At 36.8% G+C, this 17,931-nt stretch overlaps 1 protein-coding gene across 1 annotated transcript in view; it reads left to right on the top strand.

Annotated features, from left to right (window-relative positions):
- The window catches only part of Smp_157750 (rna-binding protein musashi-related), a gene marked incomplete at both ends in the record, with an annotated part of 33,811 nt that continues 15,880 nt past the window's right edge, over positions 1–17,931 (top strand). The window contains 8 exons of the mRNA XM_018789473.1: positions 1–153; positions 189–278; positions 313–361; positions 397–479; positions 515–662; positions 6,468–6,719; positions 10,047–10,535; positions 12,689–12,827. Of these exons, the coding sequence (XP_018654913.1) occupies positions 1–153; positions 189–278; positions 313–361; positions 397–479; positions 515–662; positions 6,468–6,719; positions 10,047–10,535; positions 12,689–12,827 (1,403 nt within the window). The remainder of the gene's footprint in view (positions 154–188; positions 279–312; positions 362–396; positions 480–514; positions 663–6,467; positions 6,720–10,046; positions 10,536–12,688; positions 12,828–17,931) is intronic.

The raw sequence follows: 17,931 nt of genomic DNA, 5'->3' as shown, positions 1-17,931 counted from the left end.
ATGATGGATAACAGAACCGGTCGATCTAGAGGCTTCGGTTATGTCAAGTTTAAAAACGATGAGTCTGTTGATTGGGTTCTGAGACAAAAAACTCACCTAATTGACCTCAAAGAAGTCGATCCTAAACGGTGCAATGTTAACATGAAAGGAAAGGTAGTCCGATGTCTCAAACTTTACCCAGTACTTAGAATCGTCGTAGCCTCAAGGTGTTTGTTGGGGGAATCGCCTTTGACCATGATGAAAATATAATTAGGAACTTCTTTTCTAGCTATGGAAGGGTTTGTATTTCCCTTACCAGTCTATTTCTTGCAGGTTACTGACGTTAACTTACTAGCGGGCCAAACCAAACCACGTCATAGAGGTAGCCTGCCCAAAATACTAATAATTGACTTGTAGGCTTTGCATTTGTTGGGTTTGACGATGAAGAGGTGGTTAGGAATCTCATCAAACTGCATTACTTAAACCTGAATGGGAAACAGGTTAGTTATTAAATTTCAGCCTTTTAATATTCCAGGTTGAAATAAAAGCAATGAAACCACCAAATACTCAAAAATCCGACTACCAGGTCTCTTCTAACTCAGTACCACCTGTTCAAGGAAACGGACGCCCCGTCCGTAGTGTTCAGAAGAAACAATATGCTACATCTCAATCCAACGGTTCCTGTAAGTCTTTATCCAACTATCCAACTCCCTATTTTAAATAAATTTTGGTTTTCAAAGACTTAATTTATGCTTCCCAGCTATAGAACACTGGTTTTCTATTCCAGTTTTGAAAGTGCTACTGGTATAGTTGACCTTTTCATGTACCTCATTTACAGATTATTTGTTGTTGAGTCATTCTTTCTGAGTAACAGCAGAAAAAGTGTGAACTGTTACTCATCAATGGTGTTTGCCATATGTTGGGCTGAACTCAACCTTCGTATTAACACGACAAATGACCATGAGATCGCTTTATGATTACTTCACTTTACATGTATAAGATTACTCATCAATTTCAAGAGTAGTCGATCAAGTTATTCTGATTTCGTTTTGTTGTTCCGTTGTAGCTATAGTTCATATGTCTTAACTTTCTAATACTTTTGTGATCCCGTATTTTGATATGATGTAATAAGTCAACGAAGTTCATGTATTTAGTTTATAAATAGTTGATTTAAGAAAGTAACTACTCAATCTTTTTAATTTTTAACTTTCATCCGCTTTGCAACAGTGTGAACTAAAACCTGTATAATGAAAATTGAGTAGTTTTTGAATAGGTTATATTTTATCGTCCTGAAGGTGTTGGCTTTTATCGTTAGACTATTCGGGTTTACCTAGCCTCGTAAGACCTCACTTTTTCCATGCGTCTTAAGGCGTTCCATATCTGGTCGTTATCAGAATGGTCATTGAGTATCGCCAGTCAGAAATTTAAACTATCACTTCATGATACTCATGCAAACCTTTGGTTTGGAATTTCGACTGACTCTTCTCAGTAAACCCTCTGTATCCACCGATCTGGTTTAAGTACCAGACGTTTTCTCGTCCTTTTGTAAAGGTACTCGCCATATGCAGGGAGTGAGTAAGGCTTCAGCGGCAGCGATTATAAACAATGCCGTGTGAGAGCATTTCCAGAGGGATAACAAAACTTGAGTTTGCGATGTTATCGCTTTATTTATACAGCATATATTTTTAGTGTTTTGTTAATCCCGGATTTATGCTATTAATAAAACAAGTAAATTTGACTGTATCCCTAAGCATTGGTCACCTAGTATTTGTTACGCGATCAATACTTTTAAAATATTGTTAAAAAGAAACTCATCCCCTTCACATGTCTTTCACTTCCGGTCGTCGTATTTCGCAGTCATATCAAGCCATCACCCACTTTTATGCAGTATAAGTGACTCCAAGTATTTATTCCACTTTTTTATGAGGGTCGGTAGAAAATTATATAGGCCACCAATCTATCGTTTCTGATATCCATGGAAAGCGTAGCAACCAATGGGCTCAGCAACTTCATTATTTTTAGTTAATCCGATCGGTCATCAATACAGACTAGTGTTACAATATAGTCTAAAACTTTACTTTGAGTATGCCCAAATAAACACTGAGCGTTTTCATAATACTGTATTTTGCGAGCATCTTCATTTAATAAGGTTATTTTATTAGAGTACTCTGTCGCCTAAATAGTCATGGGTAAGACTATAATTTATAGACGACCTTCGAGCGACGCTAAAATGACCTTGAAATATCCACCTACTTACCAGGGTTAAATAAGGGTTATATACTAGTGTGAGGAATTGGGATTAAGATTTACAGTTAAATGTCAGGCTTAGGAATTAGATTTTGTGTTTTCATCACGAACTGACATCAGCTATAATTCCAAAATGGTATTTAGCTAAATGAGTAAATGAATTTAGCACCAAATTCTAAGATCTGCTATCTTAAATGTGATTGGTTCGTCCATAAATTATAGTTTCGCCCAGTAATGAATGGTAGATTGGTCTTCAAGAAGACTATCCAAAAGGTACTAAGTTCTCCACATGCTTCATGAAAGCCTTCAGTCACTTTATGGGCTAGTACCATGTCTTGGTCTAATCACTCTAGTCTTTCAGAACGCTTGTATGCTAACCAGCATAACCCCGAATATAGCTACTACCTTGACATGGTTGTCGGACTTGTCTATTGTGATGACTGAACTGAGCTATATTGGCTGGGACACATGTTCCTTTCGGTCCTACCACACCCTGTAGGTCGGTTTAAGATAGACTAAATGCAGCAATTTAAGATCCGAGGGTGAAGTCGTACTGGTGATTAGAGCGGTGTGACAACAGTAGGGTGTTTTCCTTGGACAATCAGCATCTGCAGCAATACTGCCTTTTTACAACGGAAGAGATCACAATGGCGCAGGTGTATACACTCTTTATCTTCTCTTAAACCTTAAGATTAAAATTGCTTTATATCTATCTTCCTTCCTGTACTATATCCTTATATACAACCTTTCTTTTATATATTACCACCACTAAACTAACTACTTCTATGAATTCGGTGTTCATCTTGTTGTGCTAACGAGGTATGGCAACTTGAACCGATGCATGTGTGCCTGGTCCTACGTTGTAGCTGACTGACTGACACAACGGAAGAAATGGGTGATGAAAGGTTAACCCTAAAAATGTCACACCTCACTTTGCCCTACGGATTTTTGTCTCCTGCAGTCAACCTTTTCAAAGTGAGGAGCTAGCACCAAAACCTTCCTATACAGAGGCTATGTACGACTAGCCTCAGCCAGTTCCCCCTTAGAATCTGTCATCACGCTCTTAGGTCGGTACTACCAATACTTATTCAGGTCTCGTTAGAAGAAACATCCTTCCATCATGTGGGCAGCTGGAAATCGACAACCGTTCTCATACCTCCAGCAGCACTAAAGATCCTCTTGTTGATGACCAAAGTTCGTCACTTTTAAATATTCCTTCTGTCCCTGCTATCGACCCTTTCCCTATGACTTCATCCGTATATGCCACCGATGCTAACTATTGGAGCTCACAAAGCATTATTATTAGTCTCTTGAAACCGCTCTCTAAACTACGTGTTGGTGATTTCATTGTTTGAACCTTGCGTCTAGTCGGGTTATTTTTCGTAGCTAGGACTGTAGAATCCCGTACCATTGATGTATGCTGTCTCCAAAACAGGCATTTAGGATCCAAGTACAGTCATTCACGTGACCTCACTTAGTCAACACAGAAAACAGGCGCAATTTTCCCTTTGTGTATCTGGAGATTTAACCACCACTTCTCGTGCTCCCTCTGGCATAAGCATAACACTAAGTTCAAAAGCAACAGAAGCTTTCCAGTCGATCTACCAGAAGATTCACTTATTGAATTATAATACTCAGATGATATAGTCCTGTTTGGTGAAGACTATGATAAAACGCAATCATGTTTTGGACGCGATTCTCTCCCTCCAAATGTAAAATGTTGCTTCAGGACTGGCAGAAAACCTGACTGGTTTTTGCCAACTTACGTCACTCGTGGTGTAGGCAAGATATTCGCCTCCCAACCAAAGGATGAGTTGACTGTCCAGAAGTTTGGTTTGTTATAATTAACGGATTTGAAACATGGCCATTAAGATTAGAGAATATTGGTGCGTTTCTACTGTTCGATCATAGGTGTCTTCGAATTTTCGCTCGTTTATTTTGAGATCATCGAGTTAGCAATTCTGAGGTCAAACACAAATCAGTGGATGGAAATGTCAAATTGATTGAAGAGGCAGTAAACCTTTATCGACTACGATATTTAGAGCATTTATTACCTCTATTCATCCACCAGCTACCTTGACACGCCACGATGGGTGGTGTAGTAGATTGGAAGCAAGCTAGGGGCTGCCATGCCAAGACATGGAATTAGTCTATGAAGACTTATTATGGACAGTCATGTAGATAGATGCAGACTACCTGTTTGGGATCGGTGTGGTTTTCGTAAACAACAAATTAAGGACTGATTGACATGGCTCAAAACGGTCTTCAGCGGCGCGAGTGCATTCACTCGTTGTCTTCCTTTAGAACCTAAGTTTCTAAATTCTTTATAATTTTTTATTATTTGTATCCCACTAATCCATATTTTCTTGTATCATATTTCTGTCCCTAATCTTTTCTATCGCTATTAACAACGTTGCTACTTTTATTAATCTGGAATTTCCTCTGACTTTTCCATCTCTCTGTGCTAATGGAGTGTGGCCATGTGCCGATGTGCGCATGTCTCGAGTTCTACGTTGCATATAACTGACTGACGTGTTTTAAGGCGATATTTTTTCACATACTGTGGAATAAAAAGGTCACCGGTTTACTTTAACATGTAGATCGTAGTAGAGAAGTATCGGATTTCCAAAATAATGACAAATTAAGGGATACTATGGAGTCATAAGAATGAGCATTTCGCTAACTAGTGATGAGTAAAAGTTTCTTAACAGTAAAGTGAATGAATACTTCTTTGCCACATACTGTCTTCAGTGCAGTAAATTGAGTATGGAAACAATAATACAGCTCCTATGAAAACTGATTACCAATCATAATAACCAATCAGCCTGTGAAGATTATAAGTAGAAAAAATCTTAGATTACTAAACGATCCATTTTTTCGACAAACTTCTTTAAGGATTATATAGGGTTCAACTATTAACATAATATAAAAATAATAATACTGTCACTATTCCAGAAATCTTGCCGATTTAGGAACGTTTCCGAATGCTAAACACATTTTGTTCCTGGGTTAAATGTTTCAAGAGTCATCTGCTTGGGGTGCAAAATAATTTTACATGACTAGCAGGAACGTAAGCATGCACTTACCATTCGAGGTGATCCATTAGAGGTAGTTGGTAGTTCGTATATTTGGGTAATTTGTGGTTGCTTTTAGTGGCGTTATAAACAAAGCCAGTCTAAGTTTGGTGAAAGTCAGAGCGAATTACAATAATGTAGACTATCTTTGGATCCATTTCGATGTTAGTCTGGCTGTGGATGGTCAATTCTACAACTCATCAGTGAGAACAGTTTTGCTTTATACTTGTAAAATCTGACCTCTCCGAGCTGAGGGTCTTCAAGGACTCTGTGTTCAAATATCATTGTCTCCAAAGGGCTGTTGACATCTATTTGTAACGTCATTTTAGTGATATTGAGTTTTGGCAATCTGTATTCGTACTCGGTGACAATAATTCAGTTTATGTCACCATCTTAAAACACTGACTTCGGTGTTTTATGCATGTTTTATGAATGCCATTCTAGCGACTTCCACGTCGAGAATTATTTGCTGACGCTTGGGCCGATAGGAAAAAGCTAAAAGATGGTCAGTATATGACATCTCTCGATGGCATAAAAGAAGGCTGTATAGGACCGAGATCTGTCTGTCCATTATGACTCCCTGGTTGTGGTCCTCGGGGTGGTGCAACCCAGTGACTTGAGACACCAGACATTTCTGCGAATGAAGTCAGTATCGATTATAAAGGTGATATAGACACCCTTAACTGAAAACTTTCCTGGTTGAATTTCCAATTAAACTGTATTTCTTATCATATACTATTCTTATCCACTTATTGAATTTAATTTTCTAATTGTACTCTTGTTTCGTCTGTTATTTATTCACAATATTATCCGATTATTTGTGTGGTTCACAATTTTGTGGTGCCCAGTTGTACCTCAATTTATGGTTAAGTAAATAAAAAATTAAGACGTTTACATGTCAAGTTTCAGAACTAATTAATTATAGATATTTTCAGCACCAGTCACTTATTGTCACTAGTTATTATAATAAGCTTATTTAATGGTTTATGGAAATCTAATCAAATATCTACACTTTATAATACCAGCTGGAAAGTCACGAAAGTTATCAGCTTTCGAGTTTAAGGAGGTCAATATTTTCTTTGAATACAAAACAAACCTTTCACTACAGATCTTTGCTTTTATGAGTTACTCTTACTGTGAAATGTATTAACTTTATATATATTATAGGTGCAACCTGGAGTCACTGGCCTGGGAACTGGGGTTCTCATGGTCAACCTCAAGCTTGGCCTCCTTTAGGCTGGGCTAATGCAAATCCCAATCCTCCGCATAATGGCCAAACTGGAGTTGGTCCTGGCCCTCCTCTACAAAATCTTGGTACACCACTGGGAAACTGGCCTGATCATTCTATCAATTCTACAAATGGTTGGATGCCTGCAGCTTGGGGTCACCAAATTGCTGCACCTACGACGGCAAATCGCAGTAAGCTACTAGTTATTTTTTTCGGTTAAAGTCTAAAGTCATCATCACCATGCATCACAGCAACAATATTAATTGATACGAAAAATTGTATCGCCCTGAGTATTCAATAATCTCGACTACCTATGTGTTAGCTATTGTTACGTAAAATTAATACTCGGTTTTAAAAGTTGTTATAAGGTTGTTCTTACTTACTTACTTCTGTTACCCCTCGTGGAGGAGCATAGGCCGCCCACCTGCATTCTTCATCCAACCCTGTCCTAGGCAATCCCTTCCAGTTCTTTCCAGTTGTTATTCATCCCTTTCATATCTGCTTCTATTTGCCGGCGTAATGTGTTCTTTGGTCTTCCACTTTTTCTTTGGCCTTCAGGATTCCATGTTAGGGCTTGCCTCGTGATGCAGTTTGGTAACTTCCCCAATGTATGTCCTATCCACCTCCAACGTGTTTTCCTAATTTCCTTTTCATCTGGAAGCTGGTTTGTCCTCTCCCATAAAATGCTGTTGAGTATTTTGTGTAGACTGTTTATAAATACTTGTACCTTCTTGACGATGGATGTAGTAGTTCTCCACGTTTCAGCTCCGTACAGTAGAACTATCTTGACGTTCGTATTGAAGATTCTCACTTTGAAATTAGTTGACAGTTGTTTTGAGTTCTATATGTTCTTCAATTGTAGAAATGCTGCCCTTGCTTTGCCAATCCTCGCCTTTGCATCCTACTTGTTCACCAATGATGCTTCCCAGGTACGTGAATATTCCTACATCTCCCAGAGTTTCGCCATCAAGTGTGATTGGCTTGGCGTTCTCCGTGTTGTATTTGAGAATCTTGCTTTTCCCTTTATGTTGAGGCCTATCGATGTAGAGGCTGCTGCTACATTTGTTGTCTTCGTCTGTATTTGTTCGTGTGTATGAGATAGGAGGGCTAGATCATCTGAGAGGTCCAAATCGTCTAATTGATTCTGAGATGTCTATTGTATTCCATGCATCCCCTCAGATGCCGAGGTTTTCATAATCCAGTCAATCACCAGAAGAAAGAGGAAGGGGGAGAGTAGACAGCTCTGTCTGACTCCGGTCCTTCCTGGAAATGTATCTGTCAGCTGTCCTCCATGCACAACTTTACACTGTAGTCTGTCGTATGAGTTCTGGATAATGTTAACAATCTTCTCAGATATATCACAGTATCAAATAAATTTCCATAATGTTCTCCTGTCCACACTGTCAAACGCCTTCTCATAGTCGATGAAGTTGATGTATAGTGACGAGTTCCATTCAATTGATTGCTCATCGATGATCCGTCGTGTCGCAATTCGGTCTGTGCACGACTGATCCTTACATAATATATCCTGTTAATGTGGAAGTTGGGCGTCTACTGAATCTTTCATCCGGTTCAGCAACACTCTGTTGAAAACTTTTCCTAGTACTGACAACAGTGTAATTCCTCTGTTATTCTCACATTTGCTCAGTCCGTCGTTGGCACTTGTTCTTCCTCCCAAATCTTCTTGAATAGAAGGTGAAGCATGTTTGCAGTTACTTCTATGTCTGACTTCAGTGCTTCATCTGGTATATTGTCAGGTTCTGCTGCTTTCCCATTCTTGATTTGTCTGATGGCCATCTTGGTGGAGTGACAGATATAGGATGGTTTGTGTGTGCTGCTTCGATGTCCTGTGGATTCAATGGGGCTGGTCTATTCAGCAGTTCCTCGAAGTATTCTACCCATCTTTTCCTCTGTTTTTGAATCTCCGTGACTGTCTTCTCTTCTTTGTCCTTGACTGGTCTCTCCGGTTTGCTATATCTCCCTGCCAATTTCTTCGTTGTATCATATAGTTGTTTGATATTTCCTTCTCTTGCAGCTTTTTCTGCCGTCGTTGCTAGTTCTCCCATGTATTTCTGCTTGTGGGCTTTGATGCTTTTCTTCACTTGCTTGTTTGCTTTGCGTAGTCTGCTTGTGCTTGACTTTCTGGTTAGCGTTTTTTAGCGAGTTAGTTTTTACGGGTTGGGGTCGCTAATCCCATGCCCAACCCTCCTCCTCTACTCCGGCTTGGGACCGGCAGTAACTCTAGAAGAGCTACAGGCGGAGTTATATATAAGGCTGTTCAGTCCTATATTATTTGATTGATACTATCTATCTATCATTATTCACCACAATTTCGAGGGTCTTGAAGGGACGAATAATGAATGAATCCACCCTTTTTTAGCTTACTTTTACCTCATCTTTTTGGTGTTCATTTGTATTCTGAGGTTGTAGACTCTAAGTCGTCCTAAGTTACCAAGTAATCACTGTCTGAAAACCTATTCAATTTAATATATGACACAGTTAGTGTGAAACATCACTTGTTTAAATTTTCACTTTTGGAAGCAGATTGAACAATATCCATGTCTTGATTGGACTCGGGATAGCTTTTGTGCTAATTTGTGATGTTCATAGAAAATTCATGCTCAAAACTCTAGTAGAGTACTTTAAATTCATTTTCCATCCATAGAGTTCGATAGTTTGTTTCACATTCTTTTATCTGGGGATTCTGTGATATCGGTGTTAATGTTACACTGATTAATATAAGCAAAACAGTATTAATCAACTAGTTACCATTTAAAGGTCGTTTTTGTGGTTTTAGAGTCTGGATGAGTTCTACCCCGACTGAATAACTCCCATCAAGCATTTTCTCAACGGAGATGGTGATATTGACTATGGACTTAAATATACAGGTTGGGTGTTCACATAGAGAAAAGCCTCTTGGGGAGTTATTGAGGCGTGGACTTGTTGTCTTAAGATTAGATTATGCAGGTAGTCTACTGAAACTTCGCATAGATCACTTTGTTAGTCAGTGTCAATCAATTTATAAGACATCACCGGTGTGCATACTGACGTCTCTGCCACTAAAAATCTAATTTGGTCATATTGCACTCAGTTGCCGGAAACGTAATTGTGTAAAGAATTACTGCTTTTTGTAAGTATGCACTGTAGCGTATTTCAAACTCATACTAATACATTTTTTATGGGCTGTATAATGTACTGGACCAAAATCATCCATCATGATGATTAGATTGCATCTTGATATTGGGGAACTAGTACTCCTATTCCCTGTATCACATTTTTTAATGTTTTTTGCTTGGCGTTTTGTATTTGAAATGGTTTGCTCGAGTAAATAAGCAAGTACAGGTTCCTGTTGTAATTTTTATGCCATGCTTAGTATGCGGGATAGATATACTATCTGGTTGTCTTAATGAAATAATTTGATGACCAGATCATTGGAAGTTGTATCTAAACGTTTGTGCTACTGCTCTAACACCAGTTTGTGCTTTTCTGACCTTCATATCATCCTTTTCGCTTTGTAGTTCACACAATAAATGATGACTCACTATACAATCAGCAATCTGCACACAAGTCTCAGCCCGGTTGGGATTCAATCTGTTTAGCTCCGATGGGGACTGTACCTGGTTCTGGGCATAATTCTCTTGATCCGTTGGTCAATTCCATTGACTCTTGGAATCACTCAGCTGCTGCTGGTCTTTGTCAACTAGCTCCACCTTCTTTAAGTTCGAGCCTGGCCTTGGGCGCTCCATCAATTGTTCCTGGTGGCTGGAATCACGGTAATGCCGTATCACGTTCTCTGAACAGTCAATGGACAGGACCTACTTCCTCCGTTATTCCAGGTCCTAGGCCGCCCAACCATTTGGCTGCCAGTTATATTAACGAAGCACTCCCTGCACATCAAAATGGAGCTTCTATATCTGGGATGGCAACAGCTGCTGCTATTGGTCTTGGTAACTCCCCAGGTTGTCCACCGATGCCTCATTGGTCATCAACAGGATCTGTAGATCCAAGTGGGTTTTCTAACGTTTATTGTATTTGTAATCTCTGATGCCTTTTTACCGTATGACTAAGAACTCTTATGAGTTCATTAGTTGCATCATTTTTATCCATTATCCTTCTCATATTACATTTTCGCACGTAATTTTATCTTATTCGTTCTTAGAGTTGGATATTGACTAGTTGTCTAAATCACTACTAACTTTGTAATTTATCATCTGATTTCCCAGTTAATACCGTAGGTTTCTTTATGTAAGTTAATTTACGCTTACATATTAAGGAAATAGTATCTTTGAGTAGCGTCCATACTTCACGTATTGATGGGTTAGATAAACTTATTTCCTCGTATGTAAAGTTTCTAACGCTACTTAGCTACCACAACAAATCCATCTAGTTATTTGTCCTTTTTACTGTACAGGACCGCTAGTATAAGCTGTTAATATATAAAGTTTCACAAAACCTAGTCTCTTTGCTATCCTTTTTAAGTTAATATTATATTCTGAAGTAAGCTATACGCCTTGTTAGATATTAAAGGTGTAGTCAGATTGAAGTTTCAAAATTAAATTTCATATTTATCGGCACTCACCAAGTGAGTTTACTTCGAATCTTTGGGGGACTGTTACTGTATGAAAAATCCAAACCCACGTTACCTGGCACTACGACTAGAGACGTTCCCCTCGAGATAGCTGCTGCTGACTTCCTGTGGAATTAGAGTAATTGTACCAAACGGTTACTAAATAGTAACCAATATCATTTATTTTAGTTCCAAATGTTGATCAAATCCAGTCAATCAATCAAAGTAATCAGTAAACAGTGAGTATCTGCAATGTAATAAATGTCAGTAGACATTGGATTCTACGTTCATATGTTAATAATTGGCGTCAACACTGGTATCAAGATCTATCATGATATCGAGTCGCTTTGAATAGTGATCGTATTATCATTACGTTGTAGATGATAAGATGTTTTGACTTTGTTTATGTAATAGTGTACGCTTTTCCAGGAAAATTATAACGATAATACATGATCTTTAGTAATTTTCTGATATTTATATTGGAATGCTTGTTAAAAGTAAATGCATACATGGAGTCACTAGCAATATAATTATTCATTACCATCTATCAAAATATAAATACGTAAAAAAAGTGATGCACATTAATTTGATCCTAATTTAATCACCTGACTGATACTATTCAAAATAAACTATATTCATAAAAGTTCCAACTACTAAAATGTAAAATAACTTCGTTTCATTCAATAGTTCTGGTCTGAGGTATTTAAGAGGAAAAATCAGATATCAAGATTATTGACCAAATAGGATTCGGAAAAAAACAACACTGTGCTAAGAGGATTGTCTAATCATGTTAAGTTGTGGTATATGAGATTCCTTAAAATGTGAATATGAGTTGTCTAGTCTGAATTGTGATAAGGTAAGAAATGTACGTACGTGCTTACAGATTTAAGGCGATAAACCATTGATTATAGGCTATGGTCAGAAATAAAATTAGTTTAATTGATAGTCAAAAATCATAGTATCCTCGGAATGAGAATAAATACTTGTATTTTTATGTGATATTGTGCTATAGTTATTCAAAGGTATATCCAAATATCATACCTAATTAAGGTAAATGGTTATGCTTCATTGTTGTCCACAAAAATAAAGCAAGAAGGAAGCAACAAATTAAATCTATACTTATTAACTAAAAGTTGCCATGATGCAGCTAGTTGTACTCCATCTCATCTGTGTATATGGGCAAGCATAAACAACCTTCTTTTTTATATAAAAAAAGAGAGCCAACACCTTTTCGAAGAAATTTTGTTCCGTCTAAGTCGATTGTGTGTCCTGTTTCTACTAAGTAAGGAGTAATTTGATATACAATCGTTTCGTGACTCCTATTTATACTTGTTTATCTTGATAATTCCCCCAATGAATCAAACCAGAGTATCAAGCGGAACATCGAAGTTTTTCCTAGATTTGAATTACAGAGATTTTTAAAGGCATAGTTTTTCTTCCAATGTCTTCCGTATTTTCAGCGAGCAAGTATTGCAAAGCTATTCGTTCAAATTTAGGAAAAGTCCTTATATAACTTATTGATAGTAGCCCACATTGGTTCTAATTTTTTATGATGTGTATGTTTCATACGTTTTCTCGTCTTTTTTGATGAAGGTAATATAAAATTAAATGAATCATTGTACAGAACGTCTGCTGGTTGCAATCTTTCTTCTACTCGTGGGCGCAGCACCAAATCCAGCTGGTCTCAATTTATCCCATCCAGGTACACTTGCTCCAAATGGTTTACTCTCCGGTGATTGGTGTTGTGCTATGCCTACAAATAATATAGGTTCATCACGTGTTGCGTCTAACAGCAATAACTTTCGTCTACCAATATCACATATGTGTAAACGATAAAATAAAAACATCGTTAAGAAGATAAATTAAGTATTGCTATCTTTATAATTTCTCTGTATGACTGTCTGTCTGTACGATGTGGCAGTTTGTTTCTGTACATTCTTATCACATAATATTTATCTTTAAAAATATACAATTGGTTTAATCCATTCATCAGAATGTAACCTTAACTCTTCTCTTTCCCAGTGAAAGTTTAAATAAATCTTGGTTTATTGAAATATTAATAACAACAATTATTTCTATCACTACTAACTTTATTGGATTTCAGTAACATACGTGTATTCTTCCATTTTTATCATCATAGGATCCTGATGCTTCTGTAATTTACTATATTTATGCCTTAGTATGTGTATGTGTTTGTTCGCATTTGCTAATTGGATCTCATCTTAATGGGGCTACCTTTTACGGCAAATGATGCATACTTATATTACATCTTATATATATATATATATATATATATATATATATATATATATATATACGGTTACTATTATTATTTAGTGTGAACATTCTAATTATTTTCCCGCCCCTTTATTTACCTGTAGATCTCTTAATTGTCTTCCTTGGATTTACAACAGAAACCTTGCATTTTTTCTGTCATGATAAAACTCTTCTGTTTTGTTGTTGTCATCATAGTAATTGCAATATACATATATATTTCCGTTTCTGTCCTATATCTTTAACATTTCTTTCTTTTTCCTCTGCCTTTCTATCTGATCCACACAATGTTGTTTTGTAGGTATTTGTCTCTGTATGTCTTGTATGTGCATGTGTACAGCAGTGTTTTACTTTTCCATGTGCTATGATTATTATATTTTTTATCTGAATTGAGTTTAAGGGGATAAAGACAACTAAGTAGTTTATGAAATATTATCAACACATATGATTATATTTTGTAAAATGAGTCAAACGTTTTTATGGTTACTTGAGATGTGTGCGTGTGCACTTTTAATGTTAATTGCTGATTGTTCTCAACAATAAGGAAATTGATAAGGTGCGTTTTTTACCGCGTGTTTTTGCGTATGTGCTGTGTTGCTACTGTTATTATTTAATTAGTTAATCTTCTTTTTTTTCAAGTTTTGTTTAAATAATTAGTCTATTTATTTATTTACTTACCTACTTATTTGCAATTTGTTATTTATTATTATTTCCTTTGATTGCTTTTTCTCTTCTCAAGTCATTATTGTTAAATTATTTTTTTGTTATTATTACTATTATTATTATCTATTCTTTAATTAACTTATTTAATAATATGAATTATATTTGTATCATGATCATTCATAGTGCTATGGTCTAATTGTCATAATTATCAATTAATCTTATTATAGTAGTATAAATAATGTTGTTGATCTGAATTTGTTTTTTTTATTTATTCTTTTGTTTATTTTATAGTATTTTGTAGAGATCATTAGTAAAGTGGAAAAAATTGTTACCATTGATTTCATAGGCATTATTTGTAAAATGAACAATGTTATCCTTCTTAAGACTTATAAGATAGATTTAGACAAAACGAAAAAAAGGACGATATTTGTAAGAAATTGTTCTTGGTTTTGGCTAAGATTTATTAGATAAATTAATATCAGTCAGCTACAACGTAGGACCAGGCACACATATGCAACGGTCCAAATTGCCATATCTCGTTAACACAGCAAGATGAACACCGAATTCATAGAAATAGTTAATTTAGTGGTGGTAGGATATAAAATATAGGTTGTATATAAGAATATAGTATAGGAAGGAAAAAAGTTATGAAGCAATTTTAATCTCAAGGTTTAAGGGAAGATAGAGAGTATATACACCGACGCCATTGTGATCGACTCTGAGACATGTCACACACAGTCTCCAATCATTGGTTATGATAGTTACGCGGACCCCAACCAAGTAGTCTGCATCTACTAACATGGCTCAGACTAGAAGTTAGTGACTTCAAGCACTGATACCACGCTTCCAACCATCACCAATACTAGTCAGCATAGCGCGTTGTGGTAATCGGTGTTCAGGCATACGTAACACGTGGCCCAACCATCTCAGTCGATGAAGATTCATGACCTCATCAACTGATTTACCACCATTCCCTAATACCCTGTGTCTAACCTCACTATTACCCGGTGATCTCAGCAGATGCGAGCAATAGTTCTAAGACATCTGTGGTCAAATACTAGTAACTTACGAGTATCTTCTACCCTTAATGGTCACGTTTTTGCAGCCGTAAAGGAGAACAGATCGAACTGCTGAGCAGTATGCTCGTCCCTTAATTGATAGACGGATATCTCGTCTTCGCCATAGGTGGCAAAAGCCAAACGAGCTCCGTTGTGAGGAGGTAGCATTGCTGCAGATGCTGATTGTCCGAGGAAAACACCCTACTGTTATCACGTCCCTCTAATCACCAGTACGACTTCACCCTCGGATCTTAAATTGCTGCATTTAGTCTATCTTAAACCGACCTACAGGGTGTGATAGGACCAAAAGGAATGTGTGTCCCAGCCAATATAGCTCAGTTCAGTCATCACAATAGACAACCATGGCATCTGTGGTCAAATACTAGTAACTTACGAGTATCTTCTCTTAATGGCCATGTTTCACAGCCGTAAAGTAGAACAGAACGAACTGCTGCGCAGTATACTCGTCCCTTAATTGATAGACGGATATCTCGTCTTCGTCATAGGTGACGTAAGTTGGCAAAAGCCAAACGAGCTTTTTGAATCCGTGCTGAGATTTCGTCAGACACCAACCCATTAGGGCTGATCAGACTTCCAAGATAAGTGAAGTTGTCGACGCGTTCGACTACTTCGCTCCCTATCTTTAGTTCAGGTGTTGACGCAGGCCAGTCCTGGAGTAGCAATTTACATTTAGATGGAGAGAAACCATCCTGGCATTACTACTCAGTTCTAAAAATAAGATGACAGTTCGCCATAAGCTCTCACTTGACTGTAGTGTTCGAGTAAAGAGTCTTCACAAGGTTTATGTACTTTTGAGGTACACCTTTCAATGACAGACACTGCCACAGAACCTCTCGGTCTACAGAGTCAAATGCTGCTTTTAAGTCAAGAAAAACTATTAATATAACAAAACTTATACGTACATCTGACAAATTATTGGAATATATTTCAACTAATCAGTTAAAATTGTTTAGCTGAAATTACATCCAATATTTCCAACATTATTATTTCAATATTTTTACAAACTGTACTAGGAATGATCTGTCTGTAAGTATCTCTTTCCAGTTATTTGATCTTGAGAACCATAAATTTATTCTGTGCATAATTTAATAATCATTAGGAAGATTCTTTATTGGATTGCTTACAAAAAATCTGTTCATATGCATCTAAACAGTAGAGATTCATAACCCTCCATAGTTCCAAAAAATATAGATCTAAAATCTAAGCAAAATATTTTTCACTTGAATAAAATTATAGTGCTTAGCTCTGTCTCATGTAGGTCTATGAAGTTTTCATAATATCCGAGCCCATCGTATTCAGTGTTAAAAATGAGGATGTTATTTACTTCAGATATTGTAAACTATGTAGGACTAGTTTAATTTTAACTAGGGTTTGGATGACTTAGTGGTTAGAGCACTCGATTTCAGACCACTGAACTGTTGGTTCAAGCAACACCTTATCTACATCGTTCCGGTTGGTTCCATTAATTCCCACCCAAAAAGTACAACTGAAAGTCGAGTACATGAATTCCCACGTGGTTAATAAGTTGCGACAGGTCGCCTTTACTAAATACCGTTCAAATGTTTTAGAGGAATGCTTTAATTTTATCAGATACTATTGAAACTGGGTACTTTTCCACATTTATTTAAGATGTCTGGATTATTGTAGTTGTGTAGCGAACGAGAACACAAGTGGGGAAAATCGAATGTATTTGGATAGAAAATTACTGTCTTAGTAAATCTGAACCATATAGTGAATACGTCATTTGCAAAGTGTCAATCAATCGTCTCAGGATTCATTGTTACTTCGATTACACACCAATCATTCTCTCTTCTCGTTCTCTTTCTTTCGAACTTCTTAACCTTCTGCCACCACGAACTTCACATTCCATTGATGATACATACCACTTATATCTGACGACACCAGTAGCACACATCACAGTTGAATTTACCTTTTTACGCATAGGTTTCAGTGGTTACGGTACATAATTCCGTTTCATTGGTTGTAGATTATGAATGAAATATAGTTTCTGCATCGCATCTCCGATTCTCAAATTTCATACGTGATCCTTACTTAGTCTGTACCCTCCAGCGGATTTAGCTGTAATTAAGTAGACATTACAGTATCACATGTAAGTGAACAATATTCAGAGACTCGATGTAATATGTATTGATGAACCACTGGAAAGAAATAAATGTTCCACTTGCTCACAAAACCTGAAAATTGATACGTTCTCAAAGTGCGTTGGTTAAGTGACTTGATATGATATATTAATAGTTTAGGCGATCTCAATCTGTCGGTAAAGTATTTTATGAATGTTTCATCGAAGAAATTAAAGAGCAGAAATAATGAAATTCATCATAAACTATTCTATTCATCAAAAACACCGGCAAAATGTAATTTATATTATTTCCCAACATAGATATACAGAAAAAATAATAATATGTAAATGAGCTATTCACTCCAAAAAATCGAGCACATAAAACAGAAATAACAAAGATGAATAAAACCGGATGAAATGAATTAAAAATAAGATATCACCAGTGCAGCACTTCAAAACCATTGACCACATCGACATACAATCTCTCCGACACATCATTCAAATCCTCCACATATCTGGAAAATAATCATCCAAACTACTCACCATATGGAAATCTTCCAATGTGTATGTAGCACTAAACTAAACTAAGCACGCATACACCACACTTCCAACATAAATACCATTCGTAAATTCATCACCATTAATCACACGTTCCAACAACATTTTCAACACAACACACTCACCCACACTCACACTCACACTCACAACGCAGATCTATGCAACTATTCAGGTGTCCTGTC

Source organism: Schistosoma mansoni, chromosome W, assembly GCF_000237925.1.
Source record: "Schistosoma mansoni strain Puerto Rico chromosome W, complete genome".
Taxonomy (NCBI): domain Eukaryota; kingdom Metazoa; phylum Platyhelminthes; class Trematoda; order Strigeidida; family Schistosomatidae; genus Schistosoma; species Schistosoma mansoni.
This window is presented reverse-complemented; position numbering and strand designations above follow the sequence as displayed.